The following is an 18,437-nucleotide window of genomic DNA, read 5'->3' as shown; positions in this document are numbered from 1 at the left end:
AACAGATCTGTGTTTTCTTTCACTCAACCACTGTTCCTCTGACTGTCATTCAAACTGTCTGTCTAAATATTTACCTGACACAGACAAGAATAGATTACACTAAACAAGTCTTGATGATGATTTAAATAAACTCAAAGGCTCGTGTCTTAATGGTTATTTTGTTAAACTGACAAGACATGACAAGGATGGGTACATGTCAGCCGCATACTCCATAAATATTTGACAACAGACAAAGACAATGTAGGACAATCACCTGAATCAAGACAAATGATTTTTGATTAAAGCTTTAAAATCAGGCTTTATTGTAGCAATTACAGGAATGAAAGAAAAATGCAGCAATCTGTGATTAAAAACGACACATTTGAGAGTTGGTTTTTGTCACGGTTGTCAAAGTAGTTTCGACGTCTAGATTACACACTATGAATGTTGTTTAAGCAGCTTTTCAATTGCTGTATTTGAATGTTTACTTGGGACCTATAGACATTGAAATAAAGTCTTTAACATGCTGTTGAAACATCACTTTCTGTCATCAGTACCTGACGTGTAAACCGAGGCACATTGATATCTGTTGACATGCAAATCAGAACATCAAGGACACAAACAAAACATTTTTGCAGTATTACAACACGAACTCAGTTCAACAGTTTGAACAGATACCCAAAAGCTGTACTTAGTCCCCAATTTCATTTTAAATATGTTGCTATAATTAGATGTTGTTTTTTGTTCTTGCTGCTGCAGGTAATCTTATTGACAAAAGTTTAGGGCCTCAGGACGCCAAAGCCAGATTATTTTAGACTTTTCAATCAGTTTTGAAACATAAATGATGATCAACAACACTTTCATTCTCATGCATATCAACACAAGGCAGCTGGAAGCACTATTCATTTGTATTGAGCAGGAGATAATCCGACAAACAATGCTTTCTTATTTACCGACGCAACCTGGGAGAGATTAATTAGGCGATGTGAGGAGCTTTCTTTCTAAATACGAAAAGACGTAAACAGGCAAAGAATTCAAAGTGCATCGATCGCAGCAGTCAGGGGCTTTTGAGTGATTTAGTAGCAGAAGCCTGCAGACCTGATAATGATGATGTTACGAGAGGATCATCTTTCCTTCCCGTTTATCAGCGACTGCCTTACTGGAACCGCTCGCACGTCCAGGATCAGGTTTCTGCGAGTGTGAGTGTGTGGGAGAGCCACTCAGCTCACCAGTCTAATAATGAGAGGTTGACAGAGACCCAGCCTGGCCATAATAATGTGTAAAAGATTGAATTTAGCACCATGGAGAGGCACACTAAAACTGCTGACTGGCTCGGTGACCTCTCATATCCTTACACACACACAGACGCACACACAGACGCACACACAGACGCACACACCTCGACACACACTGATGGAGAGGCAATATGTTCCACCAGGCACAAACTCAAAAGAGCACACATGCAGCCAACCGTGCGTGTGTGTGTGTGTGTGTGTGTGTGTGTGTGTGTGTGTGTGTGTGTGTGTGTGTGTGTTTGTTTCACACAGTGCAGGTTAATACTGTGAAGCACAGAGTCATTTTCTCTCTGTCGCCAGGCGGCCTCGCGCTGTGGAAATGACAACACATTAACTGTTAAACAAGACACCTTGGACCTCGGGGTGGGAGTCGAGAGAAAGAGAGAGACTGAAAGGGCGGGCTGGTGAGAAGGAGCGGAGAAACAATCGAGAGACTGGTAAAAAGAGAATGTTGTACTGGGTTTAGTGGGGAAAATCAGAAAGACAATTCCCAATGTGGAGGCAAAGCGGGATGATGAGAGTTGTGGAGATTCGGTGAAAATGGACTGGGAAAGCAGAAGAGGAAGAGGATTGAAACAAGAGATTAAAATGTGAAAAACACTTAGAGAACTCATTCTTGTTGCAAAGTAGTTTACCTTTACAAACACTGGAGAATTTTGAATCATACAATAATAATCGATATGGTATATTTGGCCTTTGAGGGACTGTCACTCCACTACTTCTCACATCGGATCATTGTGGTCTGATATGAGCAGCAATGCCCAGCAGAAGAGCCTACAGAGCACTTTAGATCCACTTCAGAGTATATTTGAAATGCCTGTCACTTTAACATGTCACTTAGACACAGAAATGCCTTCGACTTGACAGCAGATAATCTGCATTTAAAAGGAGTGAAGAGCAATTTATTTATCGTGAATAGATGGTGAAATGGATGTTGGGTGGTGGTGTGTTGGGAGATGAAGGAGGTGGAAAGATTGGACCTTTGTATTTTCTATATATATATTTACCTTTACATGTGACTCTATGTGTGATTTTGCGTCCGTTTTTATGTCTTCAAAAGCATCTAAAACCTCGACGTAACTAACTGGTGAATTTTTATTCCGATGTTTTTCCACAAAGGCTACATTACACGTGTTATCTGTACAAACTAAGGCAAATCTTTTTTTTACTCTTTTTCTCACAGGAGGTTATTTTAAAGAGAGCAGCCGACTTGGTAGAAGCCCTTTATGGCTTGCCCCATAATAACCAGGTAAGGATCACACACACACACATGCAAACATCCATAAGGAATAAGCGACAAAGCAAATGAAAGTGTTGTATTTTATTTGTCATGTCGTAATCATTCTTTTGTGCTGTTTCTCTTCCTGTAGGAGATCATTCTGAAACGCGCGGCGGACATTGCAGAAGCTCTCTACAGCGTTCCACGAGGACACACCCAGCTCTCCGGCTCCACCCACAGCGGCATGATGGGGGTCAACTCCTTCACCGGGCAGCTGTCCGTCAACGTCTCCGAACCCCAACAGGCCAACCAGGGTGAGGCTTTAGAAGTGTTAATCATCATAGTGTCGGTTCATTTTAATGCCAATGAGTTTATCAAAGACACGTCAACACTTGAAACACAGAATACCTCCATTTTCTCTTTGAAAGAAAAGAAAAGTTGATTTTCAAGATATTCACAAACAAACATAGAATCTTCTTGCCTCTTGTGTTATAATCAAAAAGAGTTTTCCAAAGTTACCTCAGTTAACTTGTATTTCATATAAAAGTCCAATCTTAACTCACAACAGCTTCATTGATGTCATTGATGTTCACATTGCTTCGACCAACTGTCCAATCACCACATGCACCTCCTCTCCTCCTCCTCTCCTCCTCTCCTCCTCTCCTCCTCCTCTCCTCCTCTCCTCCTCCCTCTCCTCCTCCTCTACTCCTCTCCTCCTCCTCTACTCCTCTCCTCCTCCTCTCCTCCTCTCCTCCACACTTCCTGCAGGTTTCGTGCGCAGCAGCAGCAGTGTGTCTCCTCACGGCTACGTGCCCAGCTCCACGCCGCAGCAGACCGGCTACACTTCGGTCACCAGCACCATGAACGGCTACGCTAACAACACCGGCATGACCAACCTGGGAGGCTCGCCTACTTTCCTCAACGGCTCTGCAGCCAACTCGCCTTATGCTAGTGAGTGTACCTGTGTGCATTTACTCCACTGTCAATCACACACTACACATCAGAGAAATGCATGTTTTACAAGCTATTAGCTACTTCTCTTCTGTAAGTGAAGGTACTTATAATACAGTCCTTTTAGCTGCCACCAAACTACTTCAAAATGCAGTAACATGGCAACCAGTTCAATAACAGGTGCTAATAATTGCATACGTTCATGGAAATCGTACATACTGTACCCGCACACGTCTGTGGACAGGAAGTGAAAGTCTCAGATCTTCCGAATGAAGATTGCCCCATGGGGCTTTCTGTCTCTGCGCATTCAAAAACAATCACCAACTCCATTTTGTCCTCCTACCATCTCCTACCTCCTTTCCTCGCCTCCTTTCATCTGACAGCCACACCTCTTTTCTCTCGGTTGGTTAATTGCATCCCTTTTCCATTTAGCAGAAAGAAAAAGAGAGGAAGGGGAGGATGAGGAGGATGAGGGATTCAGATAGATCGGAGATGTTGTTTGTCTGCTGATATTTTTCTCATTGGTGATGAAGACGAGGAACAAAGATTTGACTTCGGAAGAGCAGAATCTTTCGAAGATTTTGGAACTTGCCTGCAGGGAATTTCTTCGATTCAGAGCTTCAGTGAGGCCGAGCATCGGCCTGGTTCACAGTCCGGTTGTTTAAAATAATCTAAAAGGTGTTTGATGTTCTTTCACACACAACTATTTCTTCAGGAGCCTGACTCTGTGTACAGTGACGTTGTCACGTTAGAACACAAGAGGGCCTTACCCAAACTGTTTCCCCTCATCAGAACTTAAGAGCCTGCACAGTAAATTTGTCGGAGTAAATTTTACTCAAATTGAATAAAATTTTACTCAATAAAATACAACATTTGGTCCCAGTCTATATAGAGTAAAATCTACTCTTGCCTCAGAGTTAATGATTCAGAGTATTTTTTACTCTATTCAGTGTTTGTATTTAACTCTAGATGATGATAATTTACTCTATGTAGCATAAAATGAAAACAACTCTACTGCCATTTTACTCAACTTAGAACTATTCCACTCCACATAGAACTACATTCCACTCCACATAGAACTACATTCCACTCCATATAGAACTACATTCCACTCCACATAGAACTACATTCCACTCCATATAGAACTACATTCCACTCCATATAGAACTATATTCCACTCCATATAGAACTACATTCCACTCCATATAGAACTATATTCCACTCCATATAGAACTATATTCCACTCCATATAGAACTAAATTACACTCCATAGAGAACTAAATTATGATTAAAACCTGAGAGAACTTACTCTGGAAGGTTATCATTAAACCCAACAAGTTAAATAAATCAGATATCAGTATTTACCAAAGCACAATTTATTATTTTGTATTACAAATGTGCAATGTATCCATACATATTTTACAGAATACATTTTGGACCTTTGGAACACTTTGGCCTTTTCACTATGACATCATAGGAAACAGTATGGCACAATAAACAAACTTGCATCATCACACCTGTATGACATTTGTACATCAAATGCTTTATAACAGAAAATCTCTTTCACATCAACTACATGAGGTCCGTCTTTTGTGCACACAACTTTATATGCATTAAAATGCTCATCAAGACACACTGTTTGCAGGGCAAATGTAACAAACAATAACCTCTCATCTTTCAGAACTACATGGTGGATTTTGTGAAAAACTGGCATCTCACAATGAACCTTCAGACAAACGACTAAACCCGTCCGATACATATTTCCATGGTGTTTGGCCCATCTAATATTTAAAACCTTGGTGTCAATTGGTACCTGAATAGTCTCAGCTATCTCATAGCCCCAGTCTAGCACATTTAAAGCTACCATATTACCTGGACCAATTATCACTTCATTGGGATCAAATGTCTGCCACCTGTATGCTATTTGATTTTGGTGTTTCTTGGCCAAAGTTTTAGTGATATTTTTGAAGCTTTTTAATTGTTTCTTAAAGAAATGATGCTTTGCTTCATAGCGCATGCACCAACTATGCAAAAGTGGTCCAATTTTAAGAATACACATAGGGTAATGCACCATAAAATGATGTTTTGGTAGCAGCCTTTTGTTTGGAAACAAATGCTTGAACAACCTGTGGTGTTCCACGATTAAGTGTTTCAAAAAAATAGTAATACCCTTTGATAACTTTGGTGAAAATACAATGTTTACAATTTGAAGCAAAAGCAGTAGCAAATACCAGTGTTGATCATTTGGACAAACCAAGTCTCCAAAGATAAGTGGTAGATTGCGAAGTAAACACCAGGATTGGATTGCATTCAACCCCAAGTCATTTGAGTCCTCCCTTAACTTAACTGTAGGAGGTTTGTTGTTTTGCTCCATATAGCCATAGTTAAAACTCCTAATTCTACAGTCTATTTCTTTTAATGTTGTGTACTTATCTTTCAAGTGCAGTAATAGAAGTTTCATTTCATATTGTGCCACTCCCTCCAAGATATCGTGCATAATATCGACAGAGAAGTTTTCACATGTATTGAAATATTGCAAGGAATTTAGAATGCAAGAACGTTTAACGCCCATCACATAGGGAAGAGTGGGATTTGTCTCCATCATTTGGCAATGTTCCGCATGAAGTGCGCGAGTTCGCAAAACTATCTTGGGTGAATCTTCATTAAACTCAGTCTGAAAGTCTTCTTTCTCAGCAAGACAGAAGCGGCAACAATATCTGGCACTGAATGATTCAACAAAACCAAACAAACTGTGAAGACCAAGGTTGTCACCTGTAACTTGGACAATAGTTCCATACACTGGCTGATCATACAAGGGGACCCGAATTCCATCCTTCTCAAGTATTTTAATATCCTGCATAAGTGGATCAAGTATTTTAGAAAAGCCATATGTTTTAACATCTTGGGCATGAAATAAAGCGACCAAATGAATATTAAGCAGATTTGAGTTGTACTTGGGAGAAAAATTCCGCAAGGTGAAATAGAGTGCACCTAATTTATGTATTCCCCGTTTTGAGCCTAAAGGATTTGCAGTTTCAAAATCATCATAAAAAAGCTGAATCAGAATGGCATGCTTCTGTTTTGAAAATAGATCATGACTCTTGAAAAGATCTCCATCGCACAAGTCATGAAGATTTTCTCCTGAACTTGAAGTCTGCATCATCTCTTTTATGTTAGGATGTTGATAAATAAATTGTAAAGTTTTCAAAATAGGGATGTAAACTAATTTATCAGTGACAACAACCTGATCATAAGTTCCAGTGGTGCGATTGCGTAGGGTATCAAATCTTGTACCAAGAACATATTCAACTAAGTCTACCCTTCCCCACTTCTCTGTAAAATACTGCCTTCTTTTACTCTCAGAATTTAATACACCATAGGGATTTTCCATTTTTTCGAAACACTGATCAATTTTGCTCTCAATGTCGCTTTTGATAGGCTCCTGTAAAGATAGACACTTCTTCACAGATTCTTTTGCTTGATTATGGATATCGTCAACAATCTCTTCCATCGAAATTACCAAAGAGTTAACAGTTGTTTCACTTACGCCTGCCACTTTAAGTTCGGCTACTGTTGCAGCGCAGCTGTCTACAAGACTCCTTTTGAGAAGGACTGAGTCAGAAGGTGAACTTCTTGCTGGCAAGTCATCAAAATTACTTGCTGCTAAATCTTCAGATGTAGATGGGCCTTCACCAGGATCAGAACAAGGTTCATGTGCTTTATTTAGATGCTTTCGAAACCCAGAAAAAGTGCCATAAACTAGTGAACAACCAGCCTGACCACATTTAAGACGAAGGGTCTTTCCTGAACAAAGTCCGTGGATCAACTTCAAGTGTTTTGTCAGGGAATTGGTGTTTGCCTGGGGGATTTTGCAAATAAAACAAAACATCTTCGTATCAACTCAATGCAGCATCCGAGCCCTCAACTCTGCAACCCTTGGATTCACCTTAGTGGTATCAACATCGATTTCAAAGATCGTGGTTTGCAAGAAGTTGTACACATTTACCAGATCCTGGTTGTACGAAGTACCAAAGACAAAATGAGCTTTGAAAAGCTCATCAAAACAGGCAAGTGTGTCTGGTGACTTACAAGGTATTGCATGCTTGTCAATCACAATGAAGTATTTGTGAATCAGACTCTTCTGGGTCCCCACAGCTAGCAGGTATGGTTGAAGGCTTTCCACGATGCCGTCCAGATGCCCCTGGATGCTCATCCCAGTCTGTGACAGAAAAAATAATGAATTAGTCAGCTATAAAATTAGTCAGTTTAAGGAAATGTCTTAATTGACCATAATCTTAAAAAGAGGATTGAAAGGTTTAGAAAAGGGGACAGAACAGTGACGATTTTCCAGTTTAATTGAACTGTAACCTCACCTTAATGAATTTCACAAGACGGTCACTGGCTTGTCTGGCTGAGAGTTTTCCTGGTCTCTTGCGGCCATGTGGTGATGGTGGTAGAAGGTGGACAAGAACCAAAATGGATGACATGTCACTGTCCCATCCTGGAAGTAAAAATTCATAAACAAGCATTTACTACAAGCGAACAGTCAATCCATTTTTCATTCAAAAACTATTCTCTCTTCCATAACTATGATCCTTAACTTTTAGCATACCATTTTCCACGTCTGTTGTGCATTCAGCATTTTGAACCAGGTCTTGAAGATCGGCTGTCTGTGTGAGGCCACGGCTTTGTTCGAGGACTTTCTGTTTGTAGATAGTAGGCCATCTCTCCAGGAACTTTGTAGTAGCAGCATCCCCAAACATCAGACCAAAGTCTTGGTCAATCTGCAGACAAGATAGAATTGGTCAAAACAGAACAGTAAACATTATGGTGTAGCACCATGGTCATGACAGATCTTACAACCCTACCCAGGCTATTGTAGAACAGAAATAATATTGTCATGACAGTGGCAGTAGAACGTTCACATACCAGTCCTGCCATGTCCAGGAATCTTGGAAACGCTGTGAATAGTTCAGAGGACTTCACTGGGTCATGAACCATGTCTTGGCGATAGGTAAAGGTCTGCTTCATCTTCTCCTTCACAGTTGCTTCATCAGCTGTATGCTTCATAAGCGCAATGGCCTCGCAGCACAGGCTTTCTGTGGTTAGCCCGTTTTCCACTCTGAATGAGTCTCTTTCTGCTTTTGGACCACCTGTAATAGTGGTGGCACTTTTATCAATTACTGGGTTAGTATATGATATTATGTCCTAAGATATAAGAAATAAGGCTTGGAAAACTCTGCAAGGATGGCCATGCAGGCACTTACGTCTCCAGAAGAAAAATAGGATATATATATATATATATATATATATATATATATATATATATATATATATATATATATATATATACATTATATGATTATTCCCTCATCATGCATTATGAATTAGACTTCACACATACCAGTTAGTGTTTGTGACTGACTGCAGGTCTTCTTTTTTCCCTCCGATGCTTCCTTCTGAACAAATTTCAGTCTCCATGCCAGATACCCACTCCCATCTTCTGCATTGTAATAATGCTCCTAAAGTAAAAAGGGTTATTCAGTTTGATTGAACAAGTTGAAATAGTTTAATCTTTCCCCAAAAACTATCATATTTCCTAGTATTGTGATGAGGCCTTTCTTTCTAATGACAGTTATTTTGAAAAACAGAGGTTATTGTATTACACGGTTAGTGTTGTGTCTTGTTAATGGGCTAACCCTTGCGGTGCGAAAGTAAACTGAGCTTTAACACCGCCAGAGTTCAACTTACGGGGAAGGCAGAGATGGTGGCCATTAGGGCTGTCACCTTTTCCAAAAATAACACTCGAACAAATATGAAATGACACGCAATACGTTAGAGCGCCCTCTGTTGGGTGACAAAGTAAACTACGTTAAACAGTCAGCTGTGGATATAGACTGTACATTTTTTATTCAAATGAGTCATTAGAGTTTGAATGTTAATTACATTCAAACAAATGTTCAAAAAGTGACAGCCCTTGTTGCCATGCAGTAATGTTTACAGATCTTTATTTGAAATAAAAACACTACCCATCTGTAAAACAGCAGTTGAAATATTTACATTCCAAGCAAGTGAAAAGTAAATAAGTTAGACGTTTTAATGTACTTACATAGCCTAACTTGCTCCTAGGATCGGCCAGGTATGGGTACAAGGTAGTGATGCCCCTTGCGTAGTCCTCTTTAACGCGCCTTGAAGGACTTGTCCTACACACAAACACACAGACTTTACTATATGTGCTCCAATCAAAAGTATTGATGTGTAAATTCCACCTGCTAAAAGAGGGGTGTTGTACTGTGTCAATTCAAGACACACATGTGTATTAGGAGTGCAGGTATGTAATAATAACAACATGACAACATACCCATGTTCACTTGTCATATGTGCGACCAATATCTTGACCATATCACGTCTTCTGGCATCCGTTAGGCTTTTTGTTCGGGCATACTCATTCATGATCCTCTCTCCTCCAGGTTTGTTCTTCAGGATGTCTTCAATCATCTAAGTGGGAAGAACAAAAATGAACACAATGAAACGTTTAAAACAATAATGACATCAAGTATTATCAAACAGAATGGCCACAATTTTACAACTTCAGTTATTCAGCCATTTACCATTCAACCTTGGCATTTTTTTTAAACCTTCAGAAAGGATGCAAGGGAAACTGCAGAGCTTACCTGAGCTAGATGACTTCCCTCATCTCTTTGTCTTGTAGCAGGACTATGCTGCAATATAGTGGTGTCGTCCGAGTCCCTCTCATTGTCTCCACTGAAGCTTGCAAAGGAGGAGCATGAAGGGGAGCTCAAAGAATCTAGAAATCATATTAACATTGAACTAATGTGATTAACAATGTGACTATAAGACAATATAAGTGCACACATCCATTATTAGAGGAATGCAAATATTTCACATTGTATCATGCCCACAACAGTTCCAGAAATTGTGGAAAGGGTGAGCAGAGATGATTTCAAAATATCTAAATAAGATTTTAAAAAACCCCAACTCAGATATATTAAATTGTCTTGCATATTCAAAACATGTTAGATTGACCAAGCCGTACAGATAAATATGAAGTTATAAGCTAATAAGTAACTAACCCTCAAGATTTGGGTCTTGGGGTAGACAAATCTCCAGCACACCAATGTCTTGTTTCTTTAGTAGAAACTCAAACACCTCCTCATCAACTTCGGTCTTTGATTCATCATAGACTTTTAAGTCCAAGGTTGGAAGGTCAAATTTCTTGGCAACTGTGAAGACAAAATACCAAGGGACAAGCTTAGTGATGAATCGGTTGTGTATTTGCAGAAAAACATAACAGACAGCAATCAGAAGGCCATCTTCACTTGAACATTGTAATCCCAAAACTGACAGTGTTCCATGCAGACCTTTGCTATTCCAGGGAAAAGACTTTCAGGTATGCAAAACATAGAGTGACATCCCAAGTGTATTGTTCCACAGGTTAGTGTGTGCAATATTTTTCACTCACCACAATCCAAAAATGATTTGAAGGTTAGTTGCCCCTCATAACAAATGTACTTCTGACGATCTCTGTACTTCACTCTTACAGCTTGCATCCTTCATGACAAAAACAATTAAATTAGTTTCATTATCAGAAACAGCTGACTGCCAACATTAGTAATACCACAGTAAGCCAACATTAGAAAGACATGATGCATGGACTAATAGTAGGTCTCCACAAGGGTAAACTATTTCATTATAAAAACGAGGGACATTTTAAGCACGTCTTTATTACGCTGTACTAAAGGGACCTGTTCATTCGCTTGAATCGCCAATTCGCGTCACTCCAGTCTCATAGTGGCTGTGCATAGACTTTGTATGTAATCTACTGCGTTTGGCGTGAACACATCATCAGAAATGTAACCAGTTGTCTCATCTTGAACAATGTCTACTTCACCTGGTTGTCTCCGACTTGGCCGTCTCTAGCATGCCACAGTGCAACAGATCAATCAGCTTATGCTGCGGAATTCTACCCGCACTTCGCGAGTGGCCCGTGCCAATGTCAAGCCCAGCTAGTTTTAGCAGTCAACAGAGTGAAGTGCATTTTTTCAAAGTATAACACACATGTTGCATCGACCAGGGTGCTGATGAACTGCAGCGAAACACAGTCCATCAACACAGCTCTTTTCAGAGTCAAATACACGTGTTGGCGGCAACAAACGCAGCTAGAAACAGTCCAACAGTCATTAACAGCTCTTTTCAGAGTCAAATACACGTGTTAGCGCAAACAAACGCAGCCGGAAACAGTTGCTTAAAACAGTCGTTAACAGCTCTTTTCAGAGTCAAATACACGTGTTAGCGCAAACAAACGCAGCCGGAAACAGTTGCTTAAAACAGTCGTTAACAGCTCTTTTCAGAGTAAAATACACGTGTTAGCGCCCACAAACGCAGCTAGAAACAGTCCGTTTAAAACGGTTTTTAACAGCTCTTTTCAGAGTAAAATACACAGGTTAGCGCCAACAAATGCAGCTTAAAACGGTCGTTAACAGCTCCTTTCTGAGTAAAATACACGTGTTGACGCCAACAAACTGCAAATTCTACATAGCCATTTTCACAGTAAAATGTACCTGTTGCACCAACTAACTGCAGCAAAAGACAGCCCCTCTACACAGAATAAAACACACATGCACCTGCTCAGTGAAGTCCGCTGGCTACTGATGATAGCTAATACTACTTTATTGAGACTTTAATCCAGGTGTGTCGACGTTAATATGTCCATAAACCACCAAATATTTTGCGAATTGATGTTAATGCGTTAGAAGCTAACGTTTGACTGTGACTAAGTTATGTGAAAACGTTAGAAGCTACCGTTAGCATCTGCTAACGCGAACAATCAGAAGCTACGGCTCATATCTGACAATGCAAATAGTGAAGTAACGTTAGGTTAGCTGCAATGTTGCTACACAATGTACCTTACACACATGAAGTTAACCAAAACGAATGACCTTACCTGACATGTTATTTCAAATGCCGTCTTCTGTTCCTCACTTCAGCCCTTCCGTTCCATAAAACGTCAGCTCATTCCAGTGTAGCGAGAGGTGTCATGGCGGCAGAAACGAAACTTAAGGAACCGTTGTGGGCGTGGTCACGCTGTTTTACTCCAATAGATTTTATTCTGAATATTTACTCACACTCTACTGGCTACTGGAAGTAATTACACTCCAAAATGATTAAATATGACTCCTTCAGTGGAAAATAATTGTAACTCCGGAAAAATTACTCTCCCGTTTTTCCTGTGTGGTCCAATGTACATGTCTCGCATAATGGGGAGAATTTCAACTGTAATTGCTGAAGCAATAAATTCAAGGATCAATGAGGTAACCATAATCTCTCTCCTTTATTCTCACCCTTCATCCTTACTCCATCCTTTCATTCATTATCCGACCTATCTCCTTTGTTTTTTCCTTATTCCTCGTCTCTTCCTCAAAACCTTTAATTACCACCACCAGTTGTCCCATCCAGCCCCACTATGGCCTCCTCCACCTCTCTCCCCTCCAACTGCTCCTCCTCTTCTGGCATCTTCTCCTTCTCTCCAGCCCACATGGTGTCGGCGGCCGTGAAGCAGAAGTCCGCCTTCGCTCCAGTGGTCAGGCCCTCCTCCTCCCCTCCGCCCTCATGTACCAGCTCCAACGGCAACGGGCTCCAAGGTAATTTGCAATGACAACAGCCAGTCAGTGAGAGGATGCTTGGCGGGAGGACTTCCCCAGCAGATATTCTGCCATTAGAGGCCCTGCTACGCTCCACATCCTTCTCTGATGAAACTGTAGGTGCATACTCTATGTTTAGTTCTTAGGTCAGTTCACTACTTTGATCCAGACAGAAATATTTCAACAACTGTTAGATGAATTGCCGAAATATTGTGTTCAGGCATTCCTGGTTCCTAAAGGTTGAATCCTAATGACTTTGGTGGCGACTTTACCTCGAGCTCCACTATGTGGTTCACATTTGTGTTTTTTAGTGAAACGTCTCAATTGTAATAACTTTGCTGATCATTGTGTATGTTTTATCTAGTTTTGTCCAATTTGTCCAGTGCTCTGTTTAATGACTAAATACCTGCAAAACTAATGACATTGTCATGCAAATTAGACAAAGACCAACAGACACACGGACACACACGAGCGATATTATTGTTATGATCTGCTTTTTGTCCTGCTTCACCTTTTAGACAGGTTTTTTCTGTATCTCTCCTCTCTCTGACTTTTAACCCTTCCTTGTTGTATTCCTCTGACCTTACATCCTTCCTTTCTTATTTCTGTGTCCGTCTCTCTGTCTCTCTCTACCAGATCAAACATTTGTGGACTCTAGCAAGTACTCAACAGCCAACTCCCTACAAGGCCTGGCCTTCACCTGAAGTGTGTCCCTCGACTATCTTTTCCTTCATCACGGTTGACTACCGGTAATTGTTTTTGCAACTTCTGAATTAGTAAACTGACTCATTTCAATAAAGTAATATTTGCCTGTTTCACATCTTCTACCTCTGAATGATCTTCCACTCATCTTCCTGATTTTATCAACCCAACATCTCTTTCATGTCACACTTTCCTCGTCTATCTCGTCTCCTTCTTCTCATCTTACTTCCGTCTCATCATCACCTCTCCATCCTCTTCCCCCTCACCTTTTCCATCCACGACTCATCCCACAGCACAGATCTAGTCATTCTGTTGCCTAGTAACTCCTCCCTGTCTTCCAATTGGCTGGGGAAGAAGACAGGAACTTAGATATTTACAGAGACAAGAAAAGGACATTTGGCACAGGGACTTTATTTCTCAACATAGCTGGCTTTGTTTAGCTGTGTGTGCCTGTGTGAGCATTTGTGTGTGTGTAGAGACAGAGCATGTGCGGGGGTGTGGGAACTCAAAGCTCAGCCTCAAAGCACAGCTGAAATAAACACTCTCCACTTACAGATATACACACACACTTTCCTCTGTCACACACACTCGGTGATCACACACTGGCAGCTTACCAGGGAGCGATCAACAATGACAGCTGTTCGACTCTCTTGACAGTTCATACTGGCAGTATACCTGCCCTGTGGTGGGGCTAGGCAATGCATTATGTCAATGAGTGTCCTCACGAAGATAGGAGTACAAGGTGGTGTGTGTGTGTGTGTGTGTGTGTGTGTGTGTGTGTGTGTGTGTGTGTGTGTGTGTGTGTGTGTGTGTGTGTGTGTGTGTGTGTGTGTGTGTGTGCGTGTGCATGTGACTTTGGGCTGGGCTCTGCCTCTCACATGTTGACACCCATCCCTTGGGTTTAAATACACCATGATGCAATCTGTCAGGCACACACACAAACATGCAATAAAGTACACCAACTGTTCCCTCGCACAATTAAGTGTGTGCGTGCGTGCGTGCGTGCGTGCGTGCGTGCGTGCGTGCGTGCGTGCGTGCGTGCGTGCGTGCGTGCGTGCGAGCAGCATTGCCTAGAGCCAACTTATACTGTATGATGTGTCCCTGCTCGATTTTACTGATTTATTTGTCTATTGATGTTTTAAATGTCGCTGCAGACACAGCTGCACAGATGTGAAGACATATTGATGTATTTATGAAGGAATTGTTTGTGACGATGACAAATATTTGGCTGTGTTTTAAAAGTTTTTTTCTCTTTCCCCTCTTTCCCTCTGTTTGTTTTTCCACCCAACAGCAATCCCGGAAATGATTGTTCAACCCATGTAAAGGTGTGAGTGACTGCGTGCGTGCGTGCGTGCGTGCGTGCGTGCGTACGTGCGTGCGTACGCGCTTGTATGTGTGTGTGTGTGTGTGTGTGTGTGTGACTGTGCGAGATGAACCAAGCACATTCACACCGATCCCTGCGGAGGATTTCGATGTGAGTCAGACTCCGGACGGGGATGGAAGCAACTGTCCCGATGCGAAGGAACAAACCCAACTCAGGCCCTTTCTAACACAAAAACAACAGCACGAAAAACAGACGACGAACAAAAAACTGTTTGCAAACAAATAAGTTGTTTCGACTTTGTACACCTTGATGCTTTATAGGAGAACGGCCACACCTACATTACGACTCTCCACGGACACAGGAAGTGTATTTATTTTAGAGAGAATCCGTTTCTTCCCCTGAGTGACTTGTTTTTCTTTTTGTGCAACAGTTCACGTGTGATAATCATCTTCAAACTGTATCTCACATGAAGGACTTTCTATTTATGAAGTTTAGTCATTAATGAAGGAATATAATGTGAAGAATGCCTGATGATGATGATGAGGCTGCAGGATTCATACAGGGTCAAATCCAGCCGACACAGACAAGCCAATCCAGACACACACTTTCACTTCTTATTGCCAAATTCACGCCGCCGTCAGCAGAAACACTTAGACAGCGAGGTCTTCCTCTGCATTTAATCGATCGGCTGAAGGATTGAGATGCTTCCCGCCTGCTGCAGTTTTAGCCATTCAAGAAATCCCCATGATTGCTTTGAGCTCGCTTCACGTACATCTTCACTGCTACTTATTTTTCAAGAGAGGAAGTAGACTTGCTGCAGATCTGATTCAGGATAGATTTAACGATAAAAAGGACGTAAATAAGTGCATGAGTTTTTGAACACCGGGTGCCAACGGCAGCTTCCCTGTTTAGGAACTGACTTAACTGCTCCGCTGAGACCTCCGTCGGCCCTGTTACCACATGATCTGTTATGAAGTCGGACACCGCCACAGCGACCTCTATGAGAGGGGGAACACGTCTTAAAGACTGCTGCCATTTTGACTTTGATTTAGTTTGAGAGTTGCCCCAAATGTTTGTCTTAATACATAAATCCTTATTTCTGTTTTGTTTTTCTTTTCGTTTTGCTGCGTTACTTTTTTTTCTTCCTGTCATCAGCCGGCCAATCAGATTGTGTTTCTTTTGTCACCTGGACACTCATCTGGTGTGACTGAGAATTTGAGTGAGAAAATATTCCAGTGGTGTGTCTTAAATGCTGCGCTGCAAAGAATGTCATTAAGTCTTAAAATCAACGTGATCTCACAGAAGGACGGGAAATGACCACGACCTCTTAACAGCAAAACTACTTGGTTAGGTTTAGGAACGAAAACATTATGGCTTGGTTTCAGATTACTGACGTAGCCTATGTAATGGTAGAAAGTCAATGTTGACTTTTGCTTTCACAGGGGACATGAACACCAGTGTCCTGGGTGAAAGTCTCTTGTTTGAACCATCCATCAATCCACCCGAACCACCTGCCGACCTTTGATTGACACGTATTTCTGCTGAACTTGGGAATTTGTGTGTCCACCACGACAAATGATCCTGATTCACTTTCCATTAGCATTGTTTCCGTGGTGCCGGCACATCATTTTAACACATTACCACCTCCATGTAATACGCTGTTCGGAGCTCATGGTCATTTCATGTTTTGTGGTGAGATCAAGCTGCTTAAAATCAAATTATTTTTTTTTTCAAACATCTCCCCCTAAGGTCCACTTTCTTTTAAATCTGCCCGTGAGTTCAGTTCATTTTTAACAGTACAACTGTAACTCAAAGAACACCATTTCACCAATGTTGCATCCCATTTTGCACTTCTCCAAGAGGTAAAGATGAGGTATGAATTGACAAGTCTTGTAAAAACAAAAAAGGCTTTTTTTGCAGCGCAGGACAATTAGCCAGCGACATGTCTTAAATGTGTGCTTCAACAGTCTTAATTCATTCATGATCATGTTCATTTTGCCAAAGCCCTTATTTGAGACATTACTGCCTAAACAGTCTTATGCCACAGCTGCAACGCAATTTCTTTTTCTTTTTGTGTCATACATGTAAGAATGCCACGCTATGTATGCTGTCGGTGTTGTTTTCAGACCTGCAGCAGGTAGCGGCCACAAATGTATCTTTGTCTGTTTGTCATCAGGTTCATGGCATTAAAAGAAACTATTTGAAAGTGAATTTGGATTCTTAACTGGACAGAAACTGGCATCACATGCTGATAAAGTAAACCCCCCTTATTTGATGAAGACGAATCATTTGTCTCTCATGTCTAAAGATGTCAAAGTTATTAATCTTTTTTTGTTTTGTATGACAGTGTCTGTTTATTAAAAGCCATACTTCCACTGCTAATTCCAATCAAACTAAAACAAGCCATGCTGTTATTTTTTTTGCTTTGTAAGTCAGAAAAGCAGGCGGACATTATTCATTTCGTCACAATGTTGTTCGTATCATTATTGTTAAAGTTTGCATAATTGAGTTGTGTTATCGGTATAGAGTTCATAAATATGTCTTTATGATTGTGTGTGTTTGTCTTCCATGTGATGGATTTTGAAGATGGAACAGCTGCTTAATGAAGGCTTTCTCCTGCTTCTGTCAGGTTTTCTGTCCTCTCTTCGCTCCCTTCCTCCGTTCATTTCCCTCCTCCACCTTGTTTGGATTGTGCTTTTAATACTCTGTATGTTTGCCCGTCTTTCTTTCCTTTCCCTCACAAAATGAGCCACCTATTTATTTTATCTCAAATATGGGTCTGTTTGTGTCTACGTGTGAGAGTGCCTGTGACTGGTGTGTCTGAGTGTGTCATCATTTTTCTCTGAAAGAAAAACGTGATGTTTTTGAAGTTGAAGGATGTTTTTCTTTTTTATAGTACATATATAAATACCTGTACAGGAAAGGAGTACATAGAGGGTTTGGTTAAAATAAGTATGATCCGAAGCACTTGTCCAGCAACAGTTAATAACGGTTATCACGGCTTGTCTGCGTTCAGGCTCACAGTGGTGGTCATCACCCATACACACATTTATCAGCAGTATCAGTGTGGAGGGGAAGAGTACAGAGGAAACTACTGTAAAGATGATAATGTTGATTCTTTTTTTTATTTTAAACTTTGAAGTGTAAAATAACTTTTTGATTCTCTATATTTAATTAAAGTTCTTTCTTCTCTGTGGAAAAGCTGTCTGTTTTTTCACGTTGTTGCTTTTCACTGCGGAGAGCCACACATGCAAGGAAAACACGCAAGTGAGGATGCAATTAAGGGAATTGAGACGCAGCAATGC

General features: G+C 40.9%; 2 protein-coding genes across 2 annotated transcripts in view; one reads left to right on the top strand and one right to left on the bottom strand.

Moving 5' to 3' along the window:
• Positions 1-18,323, top strand: part of LOC306788099 (transcription factor COE1-like) — an 87,024-nt gene extending 68,701 nt beyond the window's left edge. Inside the window, exons 12-17 of the mRNA XM_079283446.1 lie at positions 2,458-2,523; positions 2,645-2,807; positions 3,262-3,444; positions 12,909-13,106; positions 13,743-13,855; positions 15,100-18,323. Coding sequence (XP_079139572.1) covers positions 2,458-2,523; positions 2,645-2,807; positions 3,262-3,444; positions 12,909-13,106; positions 13,743-13,810 — 678 coding nt within the window. The 3' untranslated portion in view covers positions 13,811-13,855; positions 15,100-18,323. The remainder of the gene's footprint in view (positions 1-2,457; positions 2,524-2,644; positions 2,808-3,261; positions 3,445-12,908; positions 13,107-13,742; positions 13,856-15,099) is intronic.
• On the bottom strand, positions 4,333-12,680 carry LOC306788100 (uncharacterized protein). Its single transcript, XM_079283447.1, has 11 exons — positions 12,410-12,680; positions 10,928-11,016; positions 10,539-10,688; positions 10,119-10,252; positions 9,806-9,942; positions 9,554-9,647; positions 8,849-8,966; positions 8,374-8,597; positions 8,057-8,228; positions 7,818-7,945; positions 4,333-7,663 (listed from the first exon to the last, which is right to left on the bottom strand). The coding sequence occupies exons 2-11, from the start codon at positions 11,013-11,015 to the stop codon at positions 7,346-7,348; spliced, it is 1,563 nt and encodes a 520-aa protein (XP_079139573.1). The 5' UTR covers position 11,016; positions 12,410-12,680; the 3' UTR covers positions 4,333-7,345.
• Positions 18,324-18,437: the final 114 nt, after the last annotated feature.

This window comes from Melanostigma gelatinosum (genome assembly GCF_949748355.1).
Source record: "Melanostigma gelatinosum genome assembly, chromosome: 14".
Classification (NCBI taxonomy): Eukaryota; Metazoa; Chordata; class Actinopteri; order Perciformes; family Zoarcidae; genus Melanostigma; species Melanostigma gelatinosum.
Note: the sequence above shows the minus strand (reverse complement) of the source record. Positions and strands in the feature narration are given on the sequence as shown.